Source organism: Hippopotamus amphibius, chromosome 3 (assembly GCF_030028045.1).
Source record: "Hippopotamus amphibius kiboko isolate mHipAmp2 chromosome 3, mHipAmp2.hap2, whole genome shotgun sequence".
Classification (NCBI taxonomy): domain Eukaryota; kingdom Metazoa; phylum Chordata; class Mammalia; order Artiodactyla; family Hippopotamidae; genus Hippopotamus; species Hippopotamus amphibius.
This window is the reverse complement of record NC_080188.1, coordinates 161,815,971-161,838,631: the sequence shown is the minus strand read 5'-3', so window position 1 is coordinate 161,838,631 and position 22,661 is coordinate 161,815,971. Positions and strand designations below refer to the sequence as shown.

Sequence of the window (22,661 nt, the reverse complement as noted above, 5' to 3'; positions counted from 1 at the left end):
ATGCATTTTCTTTAAGTCTCATTGAGCACAGAGATCTACATGAGGTCCTTCTGCACCTTTACACACAGTAGGCCAGAAAGGTTTTAAACATTACCTAAAGCATACTCAGGGGACTTCCTAGGTGGCGCAGTGGTTAAGAATCTGCCTGCCAATGCAGGAGACATGGGTTCGATCCTTGCCCCAGGAAGATACCACATGCCGTGGAGCAACTAAGCCTGTGAGCCACAACTATTGAGCCCATGTGCCACAACTACTGAAGCCTGCATGCCTAGAGCCCATGCTCCGCAACAAGAGAGGCCACCACAATGAGGAGTCCGTGCACCACAATGAAGAGCAGCCCCTACTCGCCGCAACTAGAGAAAGCCCATGTGCAGCAACGAAGACCCAACACAGCCAATAAATAAATAGTAAATAAATTTATTTTAAAAAATAAATAAATAAAATAAAGCATACTCTGACTGCTGGATGAAACCCAGATTAGAGCAGGGTAAGAATGGAGATCCGTCAGCTGAGGACTGCAGGAGTCCAGGCAAGAGATGATGGTGGCTTAAAGTGGGGTGGTCGAGTGGACACCTTCCAGGGCTCCCCTCTGCAGAGCACAATGACTACTGCAGTTTGTCCTGGCATGGATGGCAAGGTAGTAAGGAAAAGAAGCTGGAAAGGCCTGGGAGGAAGAAGAAGATGGGACTGGGAGATAACTCAAGGTTTCCCCTCCCCCTGTTCAATGGAAAGAATCTAGACACACAATTACATGAAATGTGTTACAAATGGGTAAGCTGGTGATAACATCTGAGTAGAGCCTGGAATCTGCATTTCCTAGCCCATCCTTTCTAATGGCCATTTTGCTCCTTTTTTCTTACTTTATATTTACATTTATATAGGTCTATTTATATTTCAGAAAATGTTGGCTGCCCAGTTATCTGTTCCACATTCCATAAGGTCCTTCAACGTTGTACTCAACTGATGATTCAAATGCCTTATTTGTCAAGTAGAGCATATGTACTGTTTAAAAGTTGCCGGTATCACATTACTCTAACTCAGAGAGTGTCATCGGAGAAGACCAATGACAGGGGCTAGCACTTTCCAGAGGGGAGCGTCTGCAGCAGTGGGGGCTCTGTGCTGCGCACGCCCCAGGTGACGGGAGAGAGGCGGTGCTGCTCCACCTCTCACACACGTGCTTTCCTGGCTCACCCCAGTCTCTAGCCTTGCTCCCTGCCACCACACACACTAATTCAGGGTCTTCAGGTCATCTCATTATATGAAACCCTGGGCCTTGGGTTGTATTGTGGAGACTTGAATGTAAGTACACACCACACTCAGCTAAGTCAGGCGAGGTTTCACAAAACTCTGCTTCCTCCACTACCCAGCCTTTAATTCCTTGTTGTCGTGGTGACCTGGCTACCCTGTTCTGAGCCGTCCTGCAATTGTCTGCACAACTTGAGTCAAAGCTCCTTGATTTAACTAGATTCAGCATTCCAGAGCCAAAAATTACTCATTCAAGGAAGTTCATAGGTGTCATTATTATACTGTTTTCTTGTGAGTTAAAATAAGACACGGGTAACTACCATATGACTTCTGGTTGACTGATTAGAATTATAATTCGGGGCTCTATACAATCTTGCTTACTCTCTCACCCTCCATTTCTGGTAGGAAAAAAAACCAACAGCATGCTCCATTTTCCATTGATCATATCACAACAACTCCATTCTGAATAGCCATCGGGTATCACAGTGTTACCCAACCAAAGCCATTACAGTTGATTGATGAGAAAAAGGCTCACTGAAAATTGTGAAAACGACAGACGCAGTTGTCTCTCTTTCCCCGCTGCTCTGTTGCTGTGTTAGGCAAGCAGAGCTACATGTCCTGCTATTAAGTGAGCTTCAGGAATGCTATCTGCTTTATCATCAATCTTTTAAAACCTTAGCATTTTTAAACATTTATTTGAAGGAAGTATTTATGAAGAGTTGTTTAGAAGGAGTCAGCCCTGGTTACTTCCTGGAGATTCAAACTGACAAGATTTTACATGGTATAAAAACTGATGATTTGGTCAAAGTAGCTAGCCAATAGTTCTGGTATGTAATGTTGAACTCAGCATTACATCTTCTTTGTTCAATATCAGAGGTAAAAGATAGTTCACTTTCTTCTTTATAACAATATGGTGGTGAGACCACTGTATTAACTGAACAGTCGCCAAAAAGCATTACACTGCAGCTATTACGTAAAACTGTAAGTATCTAATCTCGTGTTCCTCTTATTCTAAAAAAGAAATTTGTCCAAGATCAAAAAGAAAAAAGATTTAGAGTAAATAAGAAGTTAAAATTAACTTCCTTTTAGTAATCTAAAGCTTGAAGTAAACTCCTATTCCTCAATATCAGGTAGTACTAGGAAAAGTACAGAGACATTGTTTTTATACAGAAGGGGTGAAATACAGTATCAATTCTTTCACCCTTATCAATTCTCTAGTTCTAACAGCTGAAGAATTTCTTCTCTTTAGAGGAATTAATGTGTTATTCACTAAGGTGTCAAATAACAAGGGCTGAATAGGCTATTACTCTGTCTCATTCTCACCACTAGAGACAAATCACATTCTGGCCTGATGAGAAGTATGGCTTCAGAATGGGTCTATTTCAATATGAAGTGACCTTAACGCAGAGGTGAAGGTGACTGGCCCATTATTAGGGGGTTTGTGAGGGCTCCACGATATACCCTACTTAGGGATGGATCCCAAGGTTCCAGATCCTCAAACAAGTATAAAGTAACCCTTTACTCTTCTTTCCACCCGAAGGGTCTTACCCTTCTGGACAAGGTTAAGACCTGACTTGAACCTCTTTCTGCTTACCTTATACACTGCAGCACAAGCTTCAACAGTGTACAGGGGTGGAGTGCACCAGGGAATTTTCCTCAGTGTAACATTTCCACTACTCTATGGCAAACTTGGAAAGATACTGGTTCTTTCAAAGAAGATATAGATTTAGTTTTATCACATAAGGAACTAAAGGTAAAAGATTAAAAGTACTTGCTAATCATTCGAGGAAAACATTAAAACATTTACTATGTACATGAGAGCTACTGTTGACGTTTTGCTTAAGGGTAAATCAAACAAAAGAGTTCCTGTTTGAAACATAACATTTAAATATTAACCACAAATATTCACTGTTTTAAATTATTTCTATAGCTCCCTCTTGCCTTTTTCTTCCTTCTCCTTTGGGGGGGGGTGGGCGGGCAGGAGGAAGACTAGACCAGGGATGTAGCCATATTTCCTGGTTAATTAACATTATTATTTCAAAATATACATCTATATTAATTTGCTTTCTCTATCAACTTCGCATGCCTAAAATTAGATTACTCATACATGGTGAAATTACCCAGGACTCAGAAATTCTCAGATCTAAATGATTCTTTCTTCTTTTAAACAGCTTTGTTTGTTAAAAATCTTGGCATTTAATTTTCGCCCCACTCAAAAGTTGTCTTGGCTTTCTTCCTTCAAATGAAAATATTTTCTTTAAATTCCTCATTTCCATATTATATACTTTATGTACAAACTATAAATGAATAAAAATAGAATACTTAGAAAGTCCTAAAATAATTTTTTTAAGCTTACTGATGTTAGACAAGAAGTCAGTATTCATTTCTCGGCAGAAAAATTGTTGCCTTAATAAGATGGACTTGAATTTTGACTAAATTTTGTATAAGAAGGGTATTAGATCATCTGACATCTGATATTCAACAAATCTATTTCGGATAGGTGTTTGATAAGGCAAATATTATAGGATGTTAACTGCAGAATCTAGGTGATGGGTAAATATGGGTGTACAATTTTTCCAAGTTTTCTGTTTGAAATTTTTCAAAATAAAACGTTAAAAAAAAAGTTCTTAAAAATCTATTTCATTACTGGTAAACTAAGGTCTAAATAGTCTTAAATAACTTGTCCAAGGTCATGCAATGAGTTAATGGCTGATGTTAGAAAAATACTGAGTTTTGGTAATTCTCAATTCTGTCGTAATATTCTAAATCTTAAACCTATGATGCCCTCATGGTATTTTTAAACCATCCATGGTCTGAGTCCTAGATCTAATTATGAAATACATAACTATCACACAGAGCACCATGCTTCAAAAGCAACTAATCGTGTGTAAAGCATGCTTATGGAGAAGGGCAGGGGAGACTACGCCCTGAAAGTATATTCATGGATTATTTGATAAAGTCAGGCTAGAAGAGCAAAGAGTGGTAGTAAATAAATGTCATGCTCTAAAGCTGAATTTTGCAGATAGTTTTCAGCATGATTTTTCTATGTTTCACTTTTCACCGTCAGCTGTGAGCTGTTTCCAAGTGTGAAATCGCCTAAGAGAGGAAGCAAAGCTGTCATTTGACATCTGGGAGCGTGGAGATTGGGCTGCGGTAAAAAGCACTTCGGACTTCTTCAATTTACACACATATTCACCTATAAATTCTCAAGTGTGAAAAGTATTCAAAGAGAAATATCAATGTAAATTTCAAGCATTTATAAAAGCTCATAATAGGGTGGAAACTAAAGGTGAAGGACACACTGATAGGATACCATATCAACTTGTTAAGACTAGAATGGGAAACTTAAGTGATTATGTTAGCATAATAACTAACATATAAACAATTTTACTCACTTGTCTTAGATTGCATATTAAACTTTCAAATCTAGTCTTTTGTGTTTTATATGCTTAATAAGTTCAATTTTCTAGCTGCTTTTTTATGATGAGAGACGAGACTGCTAAGAAAAAAATATTGGTAAAAGAAAAAATGAATACTTTCTTATTTTATTTTTCCTTTATACTTAAAATACTATAACAAAACTTTATTCTATATTATGATAAGTTAATAGTTCCAGTGATAAAGCACATTAAATCTTTTACATATACGTGTGCTTTGTATGTGTGTATACACAAATAGAAATAAAATCAGAGTAACTACAAGGAAGTCCTCTGGAGAAGAATAACCAATTAACTCTAGTTATTCTATAATTCTCCAGATTATTCTATAATCTCTCATAACAAAAAAATTCTATAATCTCTCATTAAAAAAAATAGGAGAATCTGTCTAAATATCTCTTAATAAAGTACCTAAAACTCTCCTTATATGGAAACTAGACAGTGTTGTATTTATATCATCATGCTATACAATTTATTCCCACTTTGGGGACTATTTCTTTGCTCTTTCTCTCCTGAACTCTGTTCTGTGTTCCTATGGTATGAAAGGAACCCATTTACCATGAATGATGTTTATTTAAAATAAAACCTTTCGAGAGAGTCATCCTAGATAATCTAAGGATACAAAGTGAACCTAAAAGGAATGGCTTCTACTGTGAAAACAGGGCTGGGTTTGATCAGTGAATTCGTATTCTCAAGACCCTCTTGATGGGCCTGCAGCTGCAGCCATTTATGTGCTGGCTTTTTCACAGATGTAGACAGAGAAAGCTCCACCGTTTTTGTCTTTTTGTTGTTGGACTTATTTTCTTTCATATAAAAAAGTGGCAACTTTTTTTTTTTAAAGTTCTTCGTTTCGCTGTAGCAACTTGTGAGCGTCAGACATCCTAGGCAGTATACATTGTTGAAATGACAATGACTTTTTAAAATCTAAGATCGAGAAGTTGGCAGAAACTACACTTAAATAACAGAAGGTGATCATTTGCATTTCAAAATTTATCTGTCTTGCTTTTCCCCTCAATTAGACCAAAACATGTTGATTCACAGGTTTCTGTGTGTGTGTTTTCTTTTTTAAACTTATTTATAGAGCAGAATAATGGCCCCCCTGCTAGTCTGGCATTTGCTCAAGTTTCTGTCCATGTAAATCGAATCTGTTACTGGAAAATTTTCTCAAAATATAAAGGCACATCATCCACAAGATAAAAAGATACACTGCTGATATTATAAAGTACAGGGCAGGTGGATAATGTTTTCAGGACAAATGTGTGATAAGGATTCCCAGGAGGGAGGAGTGGTAGGGGTAGAGGTTGCATGCTGTTTAAACAGAAGTGAATCGTTCTCATCATAATCTTGTGACAACTTTACTTTCTAACCAAACATCAGCTGCTTAACATGCTTTAGAGTTACTTGGACAAAAATACTAAGGTTAGAGGTGGGAAATAGGAGGGCAAGGGGGATGTGGGAGGACAATTACTTCAACCCTCCGTATTGCAAAGAATACATCAAAAGATGACTCAGTACTCCATGTCCCCGTGTGTTCACTGATTTGTGATTTTTAAGCACTGAAACATTAGCTTCTTATCATTGCTCCCACCCCTTTGAGAAGAGCAGAGTCAATCTGTATTTTTATCAGTAGCACTGCTATTCAGTTTTGAAACAAACAGTAATTCACGAATTTTTGTTCTAATTCCCCTTGCATTATAAGCAATTGGGCAGGAGTACACAAACTTAACTGAGTTCTGCAACTCTAGGTTTAAGATCATCTAAATCAGAACACCCACATTGCTTTTCAATTAAGGTCATTACTGACTGAGTTTTATACTATTGAGAAAACAAATTAATAGGTCCAAGGAATGGAGAGACTTTCCACATTGTTCAATGTATGCCATAATACTAGAACACTTGCAACTCACAAAGCTTGAAAGTACAATTCTTTTATGCAAATAATTAAAACAAAGCCCTTCTTCAGACTACAGCTTTTTGCAAATGTTAGTGAAGGACAACCTGGATGACGCCAGCAAAAATCCATTAATGGTAGACTGCCACCTGCTGGTAAACTATGAGAATTGTGGTTTCCGGGAAAACACTTAAAAATTAGAACTTGGAAACTGGTCTGTATTAAATTCAGTACACAAAACTGAATTTCAGTACACAAAGTTGAAAGTATGTATCTGCTGATGAATGTAGTATGGTTTTGTTCCACATATATTAAAATTCTCAGGAGGTCAACACGCTATGAATGTTAAAGTAAACATGTCTGTACTTCAAAGAAAAATAATCTGCTAAGAAAGCCAAAGTACAATCCTACAGATAGTTTCCAACAAGAAAGTGAGAAGAAAAAGAGGAAGTAAAGAGTCCGTTATAAACATTAAACTGTCCCCATAAACATTTGGTTTTCATGTGAGGTTCATACTGCACTTGACTGTAAAACTTAACAGGTTTTACTTAAGAAAGGCCCAGATTTAATTTTGATCCTAAAACACTGAAATCCATTATAATTAACATATACTTATCTATATATATTGGTACCTAAAATATTATTTACTGCCAGGTGAGAAAGAGGAAGGGTCTGTTAAAAAATAAACCAGATAACCATAATAAAGAGATTTCACTATGAAAATGTTTTTGTTATCCCATTAACTAAATCACACTAACAAGATTTCAAAAGCCAGCATATCATCTATTTGTGAGAAACAAAAAAATGTAGGCACCCTCTATCGCCCCTAGGAGGAAATAAAATCAAACAATCCTAATCTGGGGGACGCAAGAGGAAAGAAAAGAGTATAACAGTAGGAAGAAAATCGAAATCACTGTTTTCAGGAAATAGTTTTAGGATATTTGCTTTGCAGATTGAAAAACTTTGCTATTCCCCAATACAGAAATAATTCTTAACAATGAAAACTGTAACTAAAAACAATATAGCTTTTTCAATCCTAATTATAATCATTTCCCATTATGCAGGGAAACAATGTTAGCATCAATAATACGCTTGTTTGCTAGTAAGCACTAAATACTGTATTAATCAACAACTAAGCATATCATGTCAATACAATCAGTTTGAACCTCCTTTGAAAGCCAGAGGGGTGACGAGTGAAGCAACGGTAGCCACCCAAAGAGGTAGGCAAAAGGTGAACAAACTGTGGATTCAAACACAGCCCCACCTGCATCAATGACAGAGAGAAACTAACTCAAATCCAATTCATATGCTTATGAGGCCTGTAATTATCAGCAAAGGATCTAACACCCCCCAGAAATAAATCTCTCGTTTAAAAAAAACAAAGACAATATAGTAAGAGAAACCTATTCTGTCAAATATTGGGTTATTCCAAAACAAGAAGAATATGCTTCCTAAAATTTTTCATATAAGGAAAGAACTCTTTAAAACCTGCTCTAAAATGCCAGTATGGCTCATCACCGAAGTCACAACATTGCGTTTTTTTCCTATTTCAAATTTTATCCATTTTTAGCCTTAGGAATTTGACTCTTTTAGTCATCTACCTCTCACATCTTAAAAATCATCCATTTAAAGAGGTTGAGGATACTTAAAGGTCCTTTTAAACACTAAGAAGTTAAGACATTTCTACGAATTCACTGCCAGTTCCAAGAGAAGTATAAACCCATTGAATATAAACAAATACACATACACACATACTATGGACTATATCATGACTTTATCCCCCAAATTATCTTTTGTAAAGGGTTAAAGAGACAACCAAATCCAACACACTGTCAACTGCTAGTGCAAATACAACTTCAATAAGGAAATGAGAGCTGCCGAACTACTTTTCCAAGGGAAACGTGTTAGGAGATTGTTCTAACCTGGGGCACAGTACATTCTCTCCATGGCATCGCTGTCGCAGGAATCTTCAACCTCACTCCACCTGCTAAAATACGTTAGCTGAATGTGTCCTAAAAACAAAACGACAGGAGAAATCAAAACATTTTTCTCTTCCATTTTCTGCAGAAGTGAACTGTAATTACTCCTTTTGTAGCTAAAAACAGTATCATTAAGAATAATGGCATCATTAAGTACTAGAAGCTATTACTGGGGGTGAATTTGCTGCACTGATAATGAAGCTCTAGACAGGAAATGAAGATACTAATTACAAGATAAAACGCCTACTCAGTTAATTGGAAGCAACAGCGAATAAAAAGAAATGCATTTGCAAAAGTTCCTGACCTCTATCATTCAATAAGATGTTGTTTGGGTTCAAATCGCGGCACACAATTCCCTCTCTATGTAAAGCATCAAGGGCTACCACCATTTCAGCTGCCCATCTTTGAATGCAGCCCTCTGGGATGTAAAACCTGGAGTTCAGTGCTAATTTTTTATCAAGGTCCTCAAAAATCTGATGTATTTCCTTGTCTCCTCCTAGTGCTAACCCACTCTCTGCTTTAGTCTCAGAGTCTTTCTGAAATATAGTCGGCTCCTCTTTAGCCAAATCATCAGTTTGATCTGTAAACAGCAATACTTCTTCAGTTTTTAAAGTGTCTGTGTTTACGTTATATTCGTTAGCACCTGAGAGTGGGTCAGAAATATGGAATAAGCTTTCTTCTGTGTTGTGTACAGTGACTGCCGACTCAACCACGCTAAGTCCTTGAAACTTAGGATCTGAACTGTGTAACAAAGACATGTCTCCCGTATTACTACGATCATCAGCGGCTACAAATAACATCCCAAGATCCCCCTGTGCGTAGTGTTTCTCTGTTATACTATGGGATTCAGGCCTACAGGGATCACTCAGTTCCTCTGTGCCTTTTTCTTCACGTGCTTGGCACTGTTCAGTACTAAGCCTAAGGCATAAAACATCAGGGGTTTCCAACAGTTTACTTTCTATCATGCCTATATTAGTCTGTGTGAACTTAGTAGGTCCCATTGCTGCACCATCTTTTATTGGCTCCAGTTCACCAGGTAGATTTACAAGAAGATCAGGCCTTCCTTCATCAGTACCACTGACATCATCAAAAGCAGCATCTTTAAAAGAAATAACAGGGACAGAGTCATCTGAGCCCCTGCTAATGGTGTCCTGAGCTATAAACTCTACCTTGCTTTCACTAGTACTAAAACTCCTGGTAGTGCTGTCTCCATCAGAAAGAGCAAAGAATGGCTTCAAAGGTTCTGACTTTAGACTATACAATTTTTCTCCAAAATCAAGTCCAAAGAGTTCGCTAGTGCTATCCTTACTATCTATCCTAAAGAATTCCATGGGACTGTTTTTAGATCTACTGAGGGAATCTGATGTTCTCAGAGAACTAACTACTTCTAGGCCATCATCTCCAGGAAAAAGCTTCAGCTCGTGGGCTATTAGCTGTGTGCTGGGGCTGTCACTGTCGGCAGCAAGGTGTGCTGGGAAGTTTTCAATAGCTTTGGTATCAATATCATTCCTTTCAGTCTTCATGAAAGGCTCCTCATTCAAAGAGCCAGGTTCAATCTTTTCTTGCCCATACTCATTGCATAATGTTAAATAACTTGTAGTACACTCTTCTTCTGAACTTGAGCCAGAATCTGGCCATTTTGGAGAGCTCTCTTGCCCATCATCATCTTGGTTGCTGTCATCTTGAGAGCTTGGAGTAAGACTAGTCTTTAAAGGCAGAACTTTAAGCATGGCTCCACCATCACTTCCTCTGGATTCAAAGCTGCTGTCCTGAGGACTAGAAGTTGGTTGTTGCAGTTGAACTTTAGCAAGTGAAGATTTTTTCACTTCTTCAATGTCAAAGCTTTCTTCAGGACTTCTGTTCAGAAACTTACTAATATATGACCAGAGTTTGCCACCTGTGAACAAGTATAACCAAAGAAAAAAAATTAAAAACCCCAAATTAATGGTTACTTATTGAAGCCATTAGAAAAACAAAAAGTATTCTAATAATCAATCAAAAGCAAGTCAATGATACCCATTAATGTCAAGTATGCTGTAAGCAGCATTTTAATAAAATGTCTTCTTAAAGGATAGTTGAGCTTGATTTGGGGATTCCCGACAGCAAAGCGTCTAAACAGAATTTTTGCAATGAAAAAAAATAACTAAATAAAATAAAATGCCTTCTTATTATTGGTGAGTATAGTTTCAAGCATATCTCCTAATATCAAGTATTTTTAAAATGTCAACCTATTTCTTCCTTTGATGAGAAACTGGTTATAACAAATACTAATATGAAATTTCACAGCTAAAATTCTACTTTACAGTTAAATATCATTTACTCTAGAAACATCCGACTATGTTCTGCTCTGTTTATTAATAATTTTTTCAAGCATGGCCACCAAAGCGCTACTGGCTAGAAACAGTATTACAAAAAGAAAGAACAGTTAAATTTGATCCAGAAATCTTAAAAACAGTAAATTGTGGGAGCATATTTTGTGAAGATATGACTATTGCTCCCAAAAATAGGAAATAATGCATTTAAAATGAAACCCTGTACTAATGAGGGGAAGGCAATTTTTTCAGCACATTTTTAAATGTTGTTATTAAATATCATATACCAAGGGTAACTAAATCTTAGGGGAAATAATCACTGACAGTCAATTATACATGTGAAAAGGTCAATGGAAGCATCCAAAAAAATCTTTCTTTCCTTGGCATTTCATTTCATTTCATTTAGAGGAACTCAATAAATACATAAAGTATCCAATACAGTGCCCAGCATAGAGTAAATGCTATAAAGCGTAGTTATAATATTAATCCTAAGATACTCAGATATCTTCTTCTACCAGTGATCTAGTTAACAGTCTTATCCCATTTTGATAATAATTAGTGGTACAGAACATTGTGGTGTTTAAAACTTTTCCCTCTTGTTTTTTCTTAGCTAACTTTCTGTCATCACTAGATTATACTCAGTGTCTCCTTTCCCCATATTCAAACTAAAGTTTAAGGATTCACATATTGATTTGAAATTCACTCACACACAAAATAAACTATGCATCGATTCCACCTTTTTTGATTCTTTTGACAACCACGTTCCTCTTATCACAAATACCTCCATTGTGGCGCATTAACAATAATGCCTGTCCTGAAGCTGGGGTTCTTGTATGCAGTTCAAAAAAAATGATGTATATTATTTTATTGTCCTACTGCGAGGACAGGACTAGGTCTTTTTCATCTTTATATACGTACTGCCTAAACAGTGTGCAGGACATGACAGGCATTCACTCAATGCTTGTTAACTCAGATGATAACTCATCAGAATGAGATATGCCATCACAAAGTAGACACTATCTGTAGCTGTAAAGTTCTAGTGGTCAGCAAGGAGCAGTACCTAGTTAGTAAAGTACTAAGAAAAGGTGCATTCATTCTTAGGTTAATTCAACCTGGATGAGCTGCTCAAACCTAAAATTGAATGTGCTTAAATTCTTTATTTTTGCTCCCCAGATCACTCCCTCTGACTTCAGTGCTACTGAGGCACAAAAGCTTTGGACCAAACTGGGACTATTTTCTCTCCCTTGTTCTTTCTATATCTGACAAGTTTCCAAGTCCTATAAGATCTACCCATGTTTCCCACAGTCTTCCTCTTCTTTTAATTCCTTTGATCACTCTTTGTTTCTTGGAATAATGTTACAGCTACAACTAGACCCCTACTTTCAGTGCTTCTTGTATCATCACTCTGTCATACTAACTGCTGCCCAAGTAATCTTCCATCTTAGCACAGACCTTATCATGTCATTTCTCCAAGAACCCAAATCCCACCCCACCCCCACACCTACTGAACGGTGTACCAACTCCATATAGGCATTTGGACCCATAGTAATAGAGTGCCAACCCATGATTTGGTCCTCTCTCTCAAATCACCACATATTTCACCTGAATAGAATTTCTCCACTTATAACCCATGTTGGGCTTTTGCTCAAACTATAGCTACCACTTAGAATTTTCTTTCCTATTAGTTTCCCCAATATCTGCTTGTCAAAATCCCACCCATTCCTGAAGGTCCTTCAGAACTTTTTTTCTTTTATCAATGTTTTTATATCTCCTCACTGGAAACAATTCCTATCTTCTCAGAATCCTCTATTTCTCTTCATCCTCCTTATGACATTTACAACATTCTATTTCATATTAATATTACTTTTATATTTTTATTAGCTCTATCAGACTGCAGGGTCTTCATAACTGCAAGAAGGGATTCTGTCTAGTACGTAAAATAACAGGAATTAAATACTTATTGAGTTACAAAAAGATGACATCTTTACAAATTTTTTGAAAACCTTTCAAGGAAAAGTTTATACATTCTAAAAATGTCATTATTTTTGGTCATACTTTCTTACTTATTCTAAAACAGACACATGGTTTTATTATTAAAAAAAATTTTTTAACACAGAAAAGGACAAGGAGAACAGCAAAAAATTCAGAATACATAAATCACCCATAAACACTACTAACAATTAGTATATTTATTTTCAGACTTTTTACAACTAACATCTCATCATAAACATTTTCTAATTTCATGAGAATATGAACTTGAATGGCTACACAGCATATCCATGAGATAGATATGGTGCGTTTAAATGTTCCTCTATTGTTGAACATTTAAGCTGCTTCTAGCCTTTTACTACTAGAATTAAAATAATGCATACTTTAACTTACAAATACTTAACACCTCTGATCATTTCATCAGGACAGAACACCAGAAATCAAAGCGCTAGGTCAGGAAGTATGAATATCTTTAATGCTTCTGATATGTGTCATTACACTGCTTTACAGAAAGGCTGTACCAGAATCCACTCCTACAGGCAACATGTATTATTAGTGCCATCTTCAAAGCATCTGACCTATATTGGATATTAGCAAGTTTAGCAACTTGCTTAATCAAATATGGCATCTTATTTAATTTCCATCTCTTCATTATTAGATAAAAAAAATTAATGTAATTGTTGGTATTTTCTTTATGAAATTTGTTACTAGCCTAAACAAGTACTCTAATGTGAAGTACTGGGCTTGCCAAAAAGTTCATTTGGGTATTCCATAACAGTTTCTGGAAAAATCTGAACGAACTTTTTGGCCAATCCAATATAAAAACTGCACATTTTCAAGAGAGGGGAAAAAAAAACTGTTTTAGCTTTTCATTCTTTGGTGGGGGGGGGGAGGGAGCCGGGCAGTTAGAATTAACATATAATATGGGGCTACAGAAACAAAAATTTGGTCCTCTGACATACTTTTTTTCGATTACAAAATCAAGAAAATCACATAACTTATAAAAACACATTATTCCCATGAAATTTCTTATCCACAGAAGCTGACTGGGTTTTACTTTGCTACAGAGTTAAGATCGGGCCCCATACACAAACTTACACAAGTGTCAACATTATTATTGTAACATTAATAACATTAACCTAAAAAATCCTGTCATTGCTAAATCACAAAATATAAATAGAAAATATCTAAACTATTGATAATTCTTAATACTCTAAGAATATAAATGACATTAAGCCCTGCTGAAGCATATAAAATTGCAGACATTAGCTATTTTAAGTTATGAAAATAGCAATCCATAGGTTTAATAAAAACTCTTTGTCTCTCTTTAGATTTTCATCTATTGGTTTTCTGCAAGATTACAAAGAAAATCTGTTCAATTTACTTAACCAGAACCAGAATTTAAATTTAATATATGTAAAATATATCATCTTTTGATCCAGCAATTCTACTTCAAGAAATTTGTCCTACAGATAATTCTCAAAACAAAATAAAACAAAAACTGCACAAAGATACATAGGGACAAGTACTGGAAACAATTTAAGCAACAATTAACAGAGGGCTACTTAAATCAGTTATGGTAAATCTGCACAACCAAATCCCTTGTATCTATTCAAAAATAAATAGCAACATTGCCAACAAATAATGTTTACCATGTACTAGGCACTATTATAAGTGCTTTACATATATCAACTATTTTAATCCTTACATCTACCCTATGTAATTATTACAGTTAATTACTTATTATGTAATTCTTATTATCCCTATTTTACAGATAAGGAACAGAGGCATAAAAAGGCTAAATAATCTTCTCAAGGTCACACAACTAGTAACTTGTAAGCCAACCTTCAAGTTAATGTAGTCTGGCTCTAAGATACTTCTTTCTAATCAGTATACTACACTGCCTCTCTTAATGGACACCTATATGTACTGATAAGGAAAGATGTCCAAAGTACACTGTTAGGATGGGGGGGGAAGCAAGCTATTGAACAATATGTAAAATCCATTTATGTTTTTAAAAATCAGACAGGTAGGAAGTAGTATATGTTTATATACATAGGAAATTTCTAGAAATGTTCCCCCTATTTCTAGAGAATAAGGCATTCAAGTGAATAAGGAGGAATAATTTTTATTTCTACTTTACGTCCATCTAGTGTGAATTTCTTTCTATATTAGTTTTACAGTATTTTTTAAAGACTAGTTAACAAAAAGAGAATCATTTCATCCCTTGGGTGCCCAAGTAACTTGAGGAGAAACTCGTTCCCACCCCCAACCAACTTGGTATGTTCACACTTGGAAGCTTTTCCAATCACTTTCTTGTAACTTAGTCATTCATCTTTTCTCACTCAGTATTGAACAATTATACACTGAGCATCTTCTATGTACCAAGTATTCCTGTAAATGCTAGGATGCATATATATGATAAATCAGAATCCTTAATCTTAGGAACTTAAAGTTTTAATAACACACATAGCCTTGACTGAATACCTTTGTTTCTCCCACCTTTTCTTCTTCAAACAGAGTTAAAATAAGAAATCCATTAATAGGAACAATAAACATTTTAAACCTCTCTCCTAAAATCCTGTCTGGCATATCCAACTGCCTACTCAGCACCACCTGGAAATTTAATAAGCATCTCAAACTCACATGTCCAACACTGAATTTCTGGTTTTTCCCTCTAAATCTACTCCTCCCACAGCTTTCTTCATCTTAGTAAATGTAAACCATTCTTTCAGTTATTTGAGCCCAAAACCGTGGAGTCATACAAGGCAGAATCATGTCAGTTCTATCTTCAAAATACATTCAGAATCTAATAAACATTTCTCACCACCTCCACCACTAATACTTTGTCCAAGCCAGCATCAATTTCACCTGGATTGCTGCAACAACCTCCACACTGGTCTCCCTGCTTCTCCTAGATTCTATTTTCCACCAAGCAATCAGAGTGACCCCTACCTTGTCACTCCTCTGCTCAATATCTTCCAGTGACTTCCTATCCATTCAGAATAAAAACTATGATCTTAAAGTGGCCTAGAAGACCACACCAGATCTGCCCACCTGCCTCGCCACTTCTCTGAGACCATTTCCTATCACTCTTCCCATTCTCGTCCAGCCATACGTGACCTTGCTGTTTCGTGTACAGCAAATACACTCTTGCCTCCAGGCCTATGTACTTATTCTCTCTGGCCAAGATACTCTTCCCTCTCATGTCCACATCTGCTCCCTCTCTCACTTCCCTCAGGTCACTGGCCAAATGCTCCCTTGTTAATAAGGTGACCACTCTATATAAAAGAGCAACCCCCAACTCACCCTTCTGGCTTTCCTTCATATATTTACCTGTGTATTTGCTTACTGTCTGCTCTGCCTCTGTACTGTAAGCTCTATGTGGGCAGAGTCTTTGTTTTGTTCACTGCCATGTCAGAACTAAGCCTATATCACAGAGAGAGCTAAAATACTTCCAAGTGAGTGAATTAAAAATGTTAAGAAAATTAGTCTAAAGACTCATGTGAATCATGAACAGTTCTGTAAGCAAAGGGAAGTTAAAGCCCAAATCGTAAATATTCAAGCATTCACATTATGGAGAAAACAACTCTTCATTGTTTACTTTTTCAGTAATAGCTATTCACGTACATGAAACTGATGTTTTTATGATAAATGCACAACCTCCTAATTCACGGAGGTAACAAAGAAACTAACATGTAAAAGATAACACACTGTCTGTCATCAAGTTCACTTGACAGCTCATACCCAATCCAGGAAATTACCCTAGATTCTTCTTTCCCTAACCTCAAATCCAGCACAGGTCCCAGTGACTACCCTCAAAACAACTCTGCTAGTATTCCATAAGGCCATGCTATCATCATCTCTTGCCCAGACTACTTTATTACCCTTCACTTCTTCTACTTTTGCCTTTCTATAATCAATTCCACATACAACAGAGTGGTTTTCTTAAATGTAAATCAAACTTTGTCACTTTAAAATGTCCAGTGGTCTCCCAATTCACCTGAATGAAAGCCAAAGTCCTTACCATGCTCCTGCCTGCTTCTCCAATAGCTTCACCTACCAGACTCCAACTGAATAGTCTCCTTTCCTGTTTATCAAACATTCCAAGTTTGTTTTTGCCTTTGACTTCTTACACTGATCCATATACCTAGAATGGGCTTCCCCCTTACATCCAACGGGTTATTTCTTTTGTCATTCAGAACTCCTCTTAAATGTCCCCTTCTGAGAGTGGGCTTCTTTGACTAACTAGTCTAAACTAGTCCCCCAGTCATTCTCGATTGGATCCCTCTGTGTCAAAGATGAGTACAATCCCTATTATTAACCAATATTATCACACTTTTGTTTTTGTTGGACTCTCCACAAAAAGAATGTAAGTTTCAAAAAGTCAGATTCTTTTCCTGTTTTGTTCACCTAAAAGAATGCCTAATAGATAATACACGCTCAATAAATTTGCTGAATATTAAATGAATCCAGAGTCCCTATTTACACTATAATCTATTTATATTATAAAACCTTCTTAAAATTAAACAATAAATACCTGAAATGAATAGTCATAACAGATTCCTGCCCTCCCCACCTCCCCTCCAAGTTTAAGTAATCCAGGACAAATTTATGGTCATGTGACCATTCAAAGTCAAGCATGGTCAACAATAAAGGAAAAAAGACTTGGTAAAGATAATCTAAAAACAGTAGAAAATTTGAAAGCCACATGTCTGTGGTTTTAAAAGCACATTATAAACATTTTCTATAGTAATAAAGTCAGTTGAAATATCAGCTTTAGGGAGTATAAGAGAAGGAGAGAAGATGGCACAAGAGAAAAATGAAGTATTTGGAGAAGGAAAAGGAAAAACAGGAAGAAGCAGCTGCAAATGGGCAGAGGTACACTAGGATTGAAAATTTGCCACAGATAATCTCCAGCATGAATAATCCACACTGGGTAATAGAATATTGACTATAATTACATTCATCCTACTGACCTTGTTCTAAATTATTATGGATTATTACTACGCAAGTTATTCTGTTCCACACCAGAGGTGGCTGTATTTCGCTATCAGATGACATGACCTCTAATTCAATAATGTCTGTAATGCACTGGTATCCTCGGATAAAAGCTGTCTATAATGTCTGAACAAAGGTGAATTAGTTATCCAATTCACACACGCAATTAACTCTCTTAATACCTGAGAGACCATGGAGCCCCTTCTGAATTTCCTATTAAATACTACATATGGAGGTCTTCCCTCCATCTGTAGTTATCTTGTGCTGTACTTCATAATAAACAATATTAATAGTTTATTGTCCCCATCAAAAATCTTACGTTAGTTTTCATACAAGACCTCATTCTGCAAAGCAATGACTCATTTTCCTGGGAAAATGCATTCAATTCAAATGTTATGCCTATTACTAAAGCACAGTTGTTCTTTATTCTCAGTATGTAAAAATAATAACATCTTCATGAAATATGGAAAATAATTTAATTTTCTTTACTATTTTAAGAATACCTCTTAAAAAGCCAAAAGGCAGTATTTATCTTGTGGATTTATATTTATATGCTGTGTTCATTCTACATAAAAGACTATTTACTTAAATTCAGGTGTTAAAGGGCACAAACAAACCAAAATATAGTATTTTTTTTGTCAGCTGTTCCCTTTACTAAGAGCTGAAGTGTCATAAACAGTTTGAAGGCAGAGCACAGTGCCTCTCCTTTGTACCCATATGTGATGCCAATGGCTGTATTCATAAAAACTCAGATCAAAATAACTAGGTAATGTCAAATGTTAAGCAAATACCTATAACTTCTAAAAAAGGAGATAATTATTAATTCTTCAGGGGATGCTTTTCATTTTGTCATCTAACATTAAATGTATCTTTTCAGCAGAGAACAAGAGAAATCCCTAAAATAAAACCTAGTTCTCTTAGCACACATTCGCATTAAAGTTCTCATCATATTGAACCAATCCTCAGAGTAAGTAAGTAGTTAAGTATATCTAAGTATGTTACTATAGTTCAAATGAAATCTGCGGCTCACCTGGGCCTTCATTCTCCCTCACAACCCAAAGCAGCGAGGGAGAGCAGAGGAATAAGGAAAGATTTTCTTACATGTGTTTTATATGTTTTATCTGCTCAAGTAATGACAGAGTAAGAAGGACATTACAGAAACTAAAAAGCTAAGCAGGTGACATTCTTCACTCCATAAACAACTTAAACTACAAACCAACCTTCCGCGTGCTGCAGCACAAGAAATACTGACTCCTCAGAAATGATGTACTTGTGCAGACACACCATGTTGGGCACACAGCGGGGGATGATGGTCTTTCTGTTCCTGCTGTATTCACTGCTTTTCCTTAGACCCTGACAGAGAACAAAAAGGTCAGTTGTACCCTCAGTTGCCTTTGGAGCCTGCTGTGCTCTGTGTTTATCAACCAAACTAATCTATCCGAGTTACTCTGGGCTTCAGAGAAACCACTCATCTGCTGCTCTATGCCCCTCAGTCCCTGGAGGCTCTGCTGATGGCATCTGGCGTGAATCCAGAGAACGGAAGATGCCACAAAGCTGCCATTAAAATCAATTACGTGGGTCAGTGTTTTTATTAGAGATGCTCTCAAACGAAGTCATCAGGATGACACACAGTTATTTCTCTATGACCTTTTCTTAAGTTTTATTTTACTTATGTATATCTTTAAAGCAGTAGACATTGTGCAATCAATTCAAATTCCTGAGACACAAAAGGTATTACTAGATTAAATGGGCAATTTTAAAATTCTATTTCAAAAAAGTACAAAGATCATTTTAAGTTTTCTCCAAAGGAACAAGGTATGTGTAGTTTCTGCTGTCATATCCTGGTTTAAAAATCTGAGGAAATGCCAGTGATAAAGTATACTCATAAAAAGAAATTTATTTCAGTATATGTCAATGTGACCTACTGCCATGCTGATAAGCAAAAGAAAAAATATCAGCAAACTATAAAACTAATTTGAAATTAATTAATTCTGGATGCTGCAAAAATGCTTAAATTAGGATATTTCTAGAATATGTACTATCACAATTCACTTCAAATATGATTTTGAAATTACAAAATTGAGGGGGTTTTCTTCCCTTTTTCATTTAATTACAAATTGAGTAATATAAAGAATCAAAATTGAATTTAGAAAAAAGACAGGGCCAGGGATGTAGATAAAACTTTCCCAAATACCTGTAATAAAGACTTTAAGGCAAAATTTCAACTCTTAAGAACTGTAATCATAATCAAAGTTATGACTGCATGTGGTCTTCAGAAATTATGCAAAATATATTAGAGATGTATTCAAATTATACACTATACATTTAAACAGCATAAAATGAGTTTTCAACTTTTCCAAATTATTTCCTCCATAACTTAAGCCTCTTTTTAAATGTATGCTATTGCTATATTCACTAACTGTGATGGAAGGACACAAAGTAAAATAAATATAGATCACTGTGAACATAAAAGAACATTTAAATACCCAGAAGAAAAATTAAATATTTTCTTTCAGAAGCATAATTTGAAAATAAATTTCTAAATATAAAAACTCTACTTACTTTTAAAATGAATGTCTGTTCTGTCCTTGTGTCCATTACAAGTAAAACCTACATAAAACATGAGCAATAATTTATTTATAATACAATGAAACATGAACTCATAATTTTTTAAAACTATACGTTAAAGGTTTGGGGGGAGGGTTGAAATTGACCCTGCCAAAATTCTTAATTTCTGAATAGATTTTTTTTTTAAGTCACCAAATCACAGGATTAAAATAGTTTATCTAAAGTGAGTTTCCTTTCTAAAAATGCCATATTTTACAAACACTGTTTTCCTAGATTTATTTTAAAATATATTTCTGAAAAGGAAGAACTATTTTAGAAAAAGAACTTTTCCTCATTAAACATATATGGTTTAAAAAAAGTAAAAAAATTAAAAAAAAAATTTTTTTTAAACAGAAATTGAAATCTCAATTTTCTTCCTAAAACCTCTAATGTAGCAACTTGCTACAATGTGATCTCAATAACTCAGGCTCCAACCCAAGGCACTCTTTTGGTGCTGCTTCTCCATCCTGGACTCATCCTTAACCGCTCTTTTCCCATCAGCAAATTCTGCCAGCTCTATCTTGTATCAGGTATTCAGAATCTGAACTCACCTCACCACTTCCATAGCTATTACCCTGGATGAAGCAAAGATTTACCTGGATTACAACAACAGCCTCTGAACAGATTTCTCTGCTTCCATCTTTACTGCCCTATGGTCTATTCTCAAAATAGCAGGCAGGGTCTTCTTTTTAAGACATAAGTTATGCCACTTCAGAGAAAAAGCATATATCCAAAAAAAGGACCTCAAATCCCCTCATAATCTCACACATTGCCCCCTCAAACTATCCACTACCCCCCCACCCATCTTGGTGAAAAGAAAGAGTGAACAGAGATAGGGAATTATCCTACTGTATTAATATTTATATTTATAGTTTACAGTTTATAAATATATTTAACATTTATGTTATATATTTTATATTATGTTAATCTTATCATTTTGGAGACACTACGGCAGAGGTTGGCAAACTTTTCCTGGAAAGATGCAGACAGTAAATATTTTAGGCTTTGCAGGCCCATGTGGTCTCTGTTGCAGCTATTCAACTCTGCCGTTGTAACATAAACGCAGCCACAGTACAAAATGGGTGATGGCGGGAGAATTTACACCACAGAAATCTGCAAACACTATAAACAGGGCTTTTTTTCCCACCCCCTCCAGAGAGTTGGGAGTCAAGGGTAAAAGAAGATATCAAGCTTAGGAAAATAAAGGAATGGTGAAAAGAAACAGGGGTGCTAAGATGAGGAACCCATTTAAGATCTGATGAAATTGAAGTAATAGTGACAACTTCATCTTTGACCCCTCTTCTGAGTGCTTGACCTAACTATTTAACTCCACTTAATTTCATTTGAATATTCCCAGATATTCTCCTAAACTCATCTCTTCCTCTTCCCAAAGCCCTGTCCCCATTAAAAATAAAACAAAACCCCATTTTACCTCTTACAGTACTGAATAACAACCCCACGCATGGAACCCTCAAATCAAGAAAGCTCCCTAAGTCACTGTGAATTCTCCCCTGACCTCCAGCTTTATAACCAGCGACCAAGTCCAGTCAATTCTACTTCCTAAGTATTTCTCCTCTGCACTCTCCACTCTTCTCTTTGTCTACCATGTTTTGAGTGTTTACTATATGCTGTGCTTTAGTCATGCGTAATCATTGTTAATTCTTTCAATTACCCAATAAGATAATTTTACCATTCCTACCCCATATGTGAAGATATAGCTTCACCTGTAGAAGCTATAATGGTAGATAATAATAGTATCTACCATTTGTGAGAATTTCAGTGAGATAATCTTTAAAAGTGCTTGCTATAGCCAGTTACTATTATTGCTATCACTGTTTTTGCGTCTTCTCCCTGAAATGTTCACCCAGCCCCTTATCAAACAAGCACTCATCTTTCCATATTCAGCTCAAATGTCACTGATGCTTTTCTTCCTTTGTTCTCCCATTGTATACAGTACCAGCCTCTTCAATTTGGTTTTATTTGGTCACCTTTCTATATCCCAACCAGATTTCAAGCTTTTTATCAGCATGTTGCAAGCAGAATAATAGTCGCCAAAGATGCTCATACCTTAATCTCCATAACTTGTGAATATGTTATGTTACTGGCAAAAAAGGACTCTGCAGATGTAATTAGGGTACAGACCTTAAAACAGATTACCTTGGATTATCTGACTGGGCTCAATCAAATCACATGAACCCTT

At 36.0% G+C, this 22,661-nt stretch overlaps 1 protein-coding gene across 12 annotated transcripts in view; it reads right to left on the bottom strand.

Annotated features, from left to right (window-relative positions):
- The window catches only part of RPS6KC1 (ribosomal protein S6 kinase C1), a 193,621-nt gene that overhangs the window by 21,107 nt on the left and 149,853 nt on the right, over positions 1-22,661 (bottom strand). For all 12 annotated transcript variants that reach the window (XM_057725866.1, XM_057725869.1, XM_057725871.1 and 9 more), the window contains 4 exons: positions 20,417-20,464; positions 19,075-19,207; positions 8,857-10,449; positions 8,496-8,585 (listed from right to left, as the gene is read on the bottom strand). In XM_057725866.1, coding sequence (XP_057581849.1) covers positions 8,496-8,585; positions 8,857-10,449; positions 19,075-19,207; positions 20,417-20,464 — 1,864 coding nt within the window. The remainder of the gene's footprint in view (positions 1-8,495; positions 8,586-8,856; positions 10,450-19,074; positions 19,208-20,416; positions 20,465-22,661) is intronic.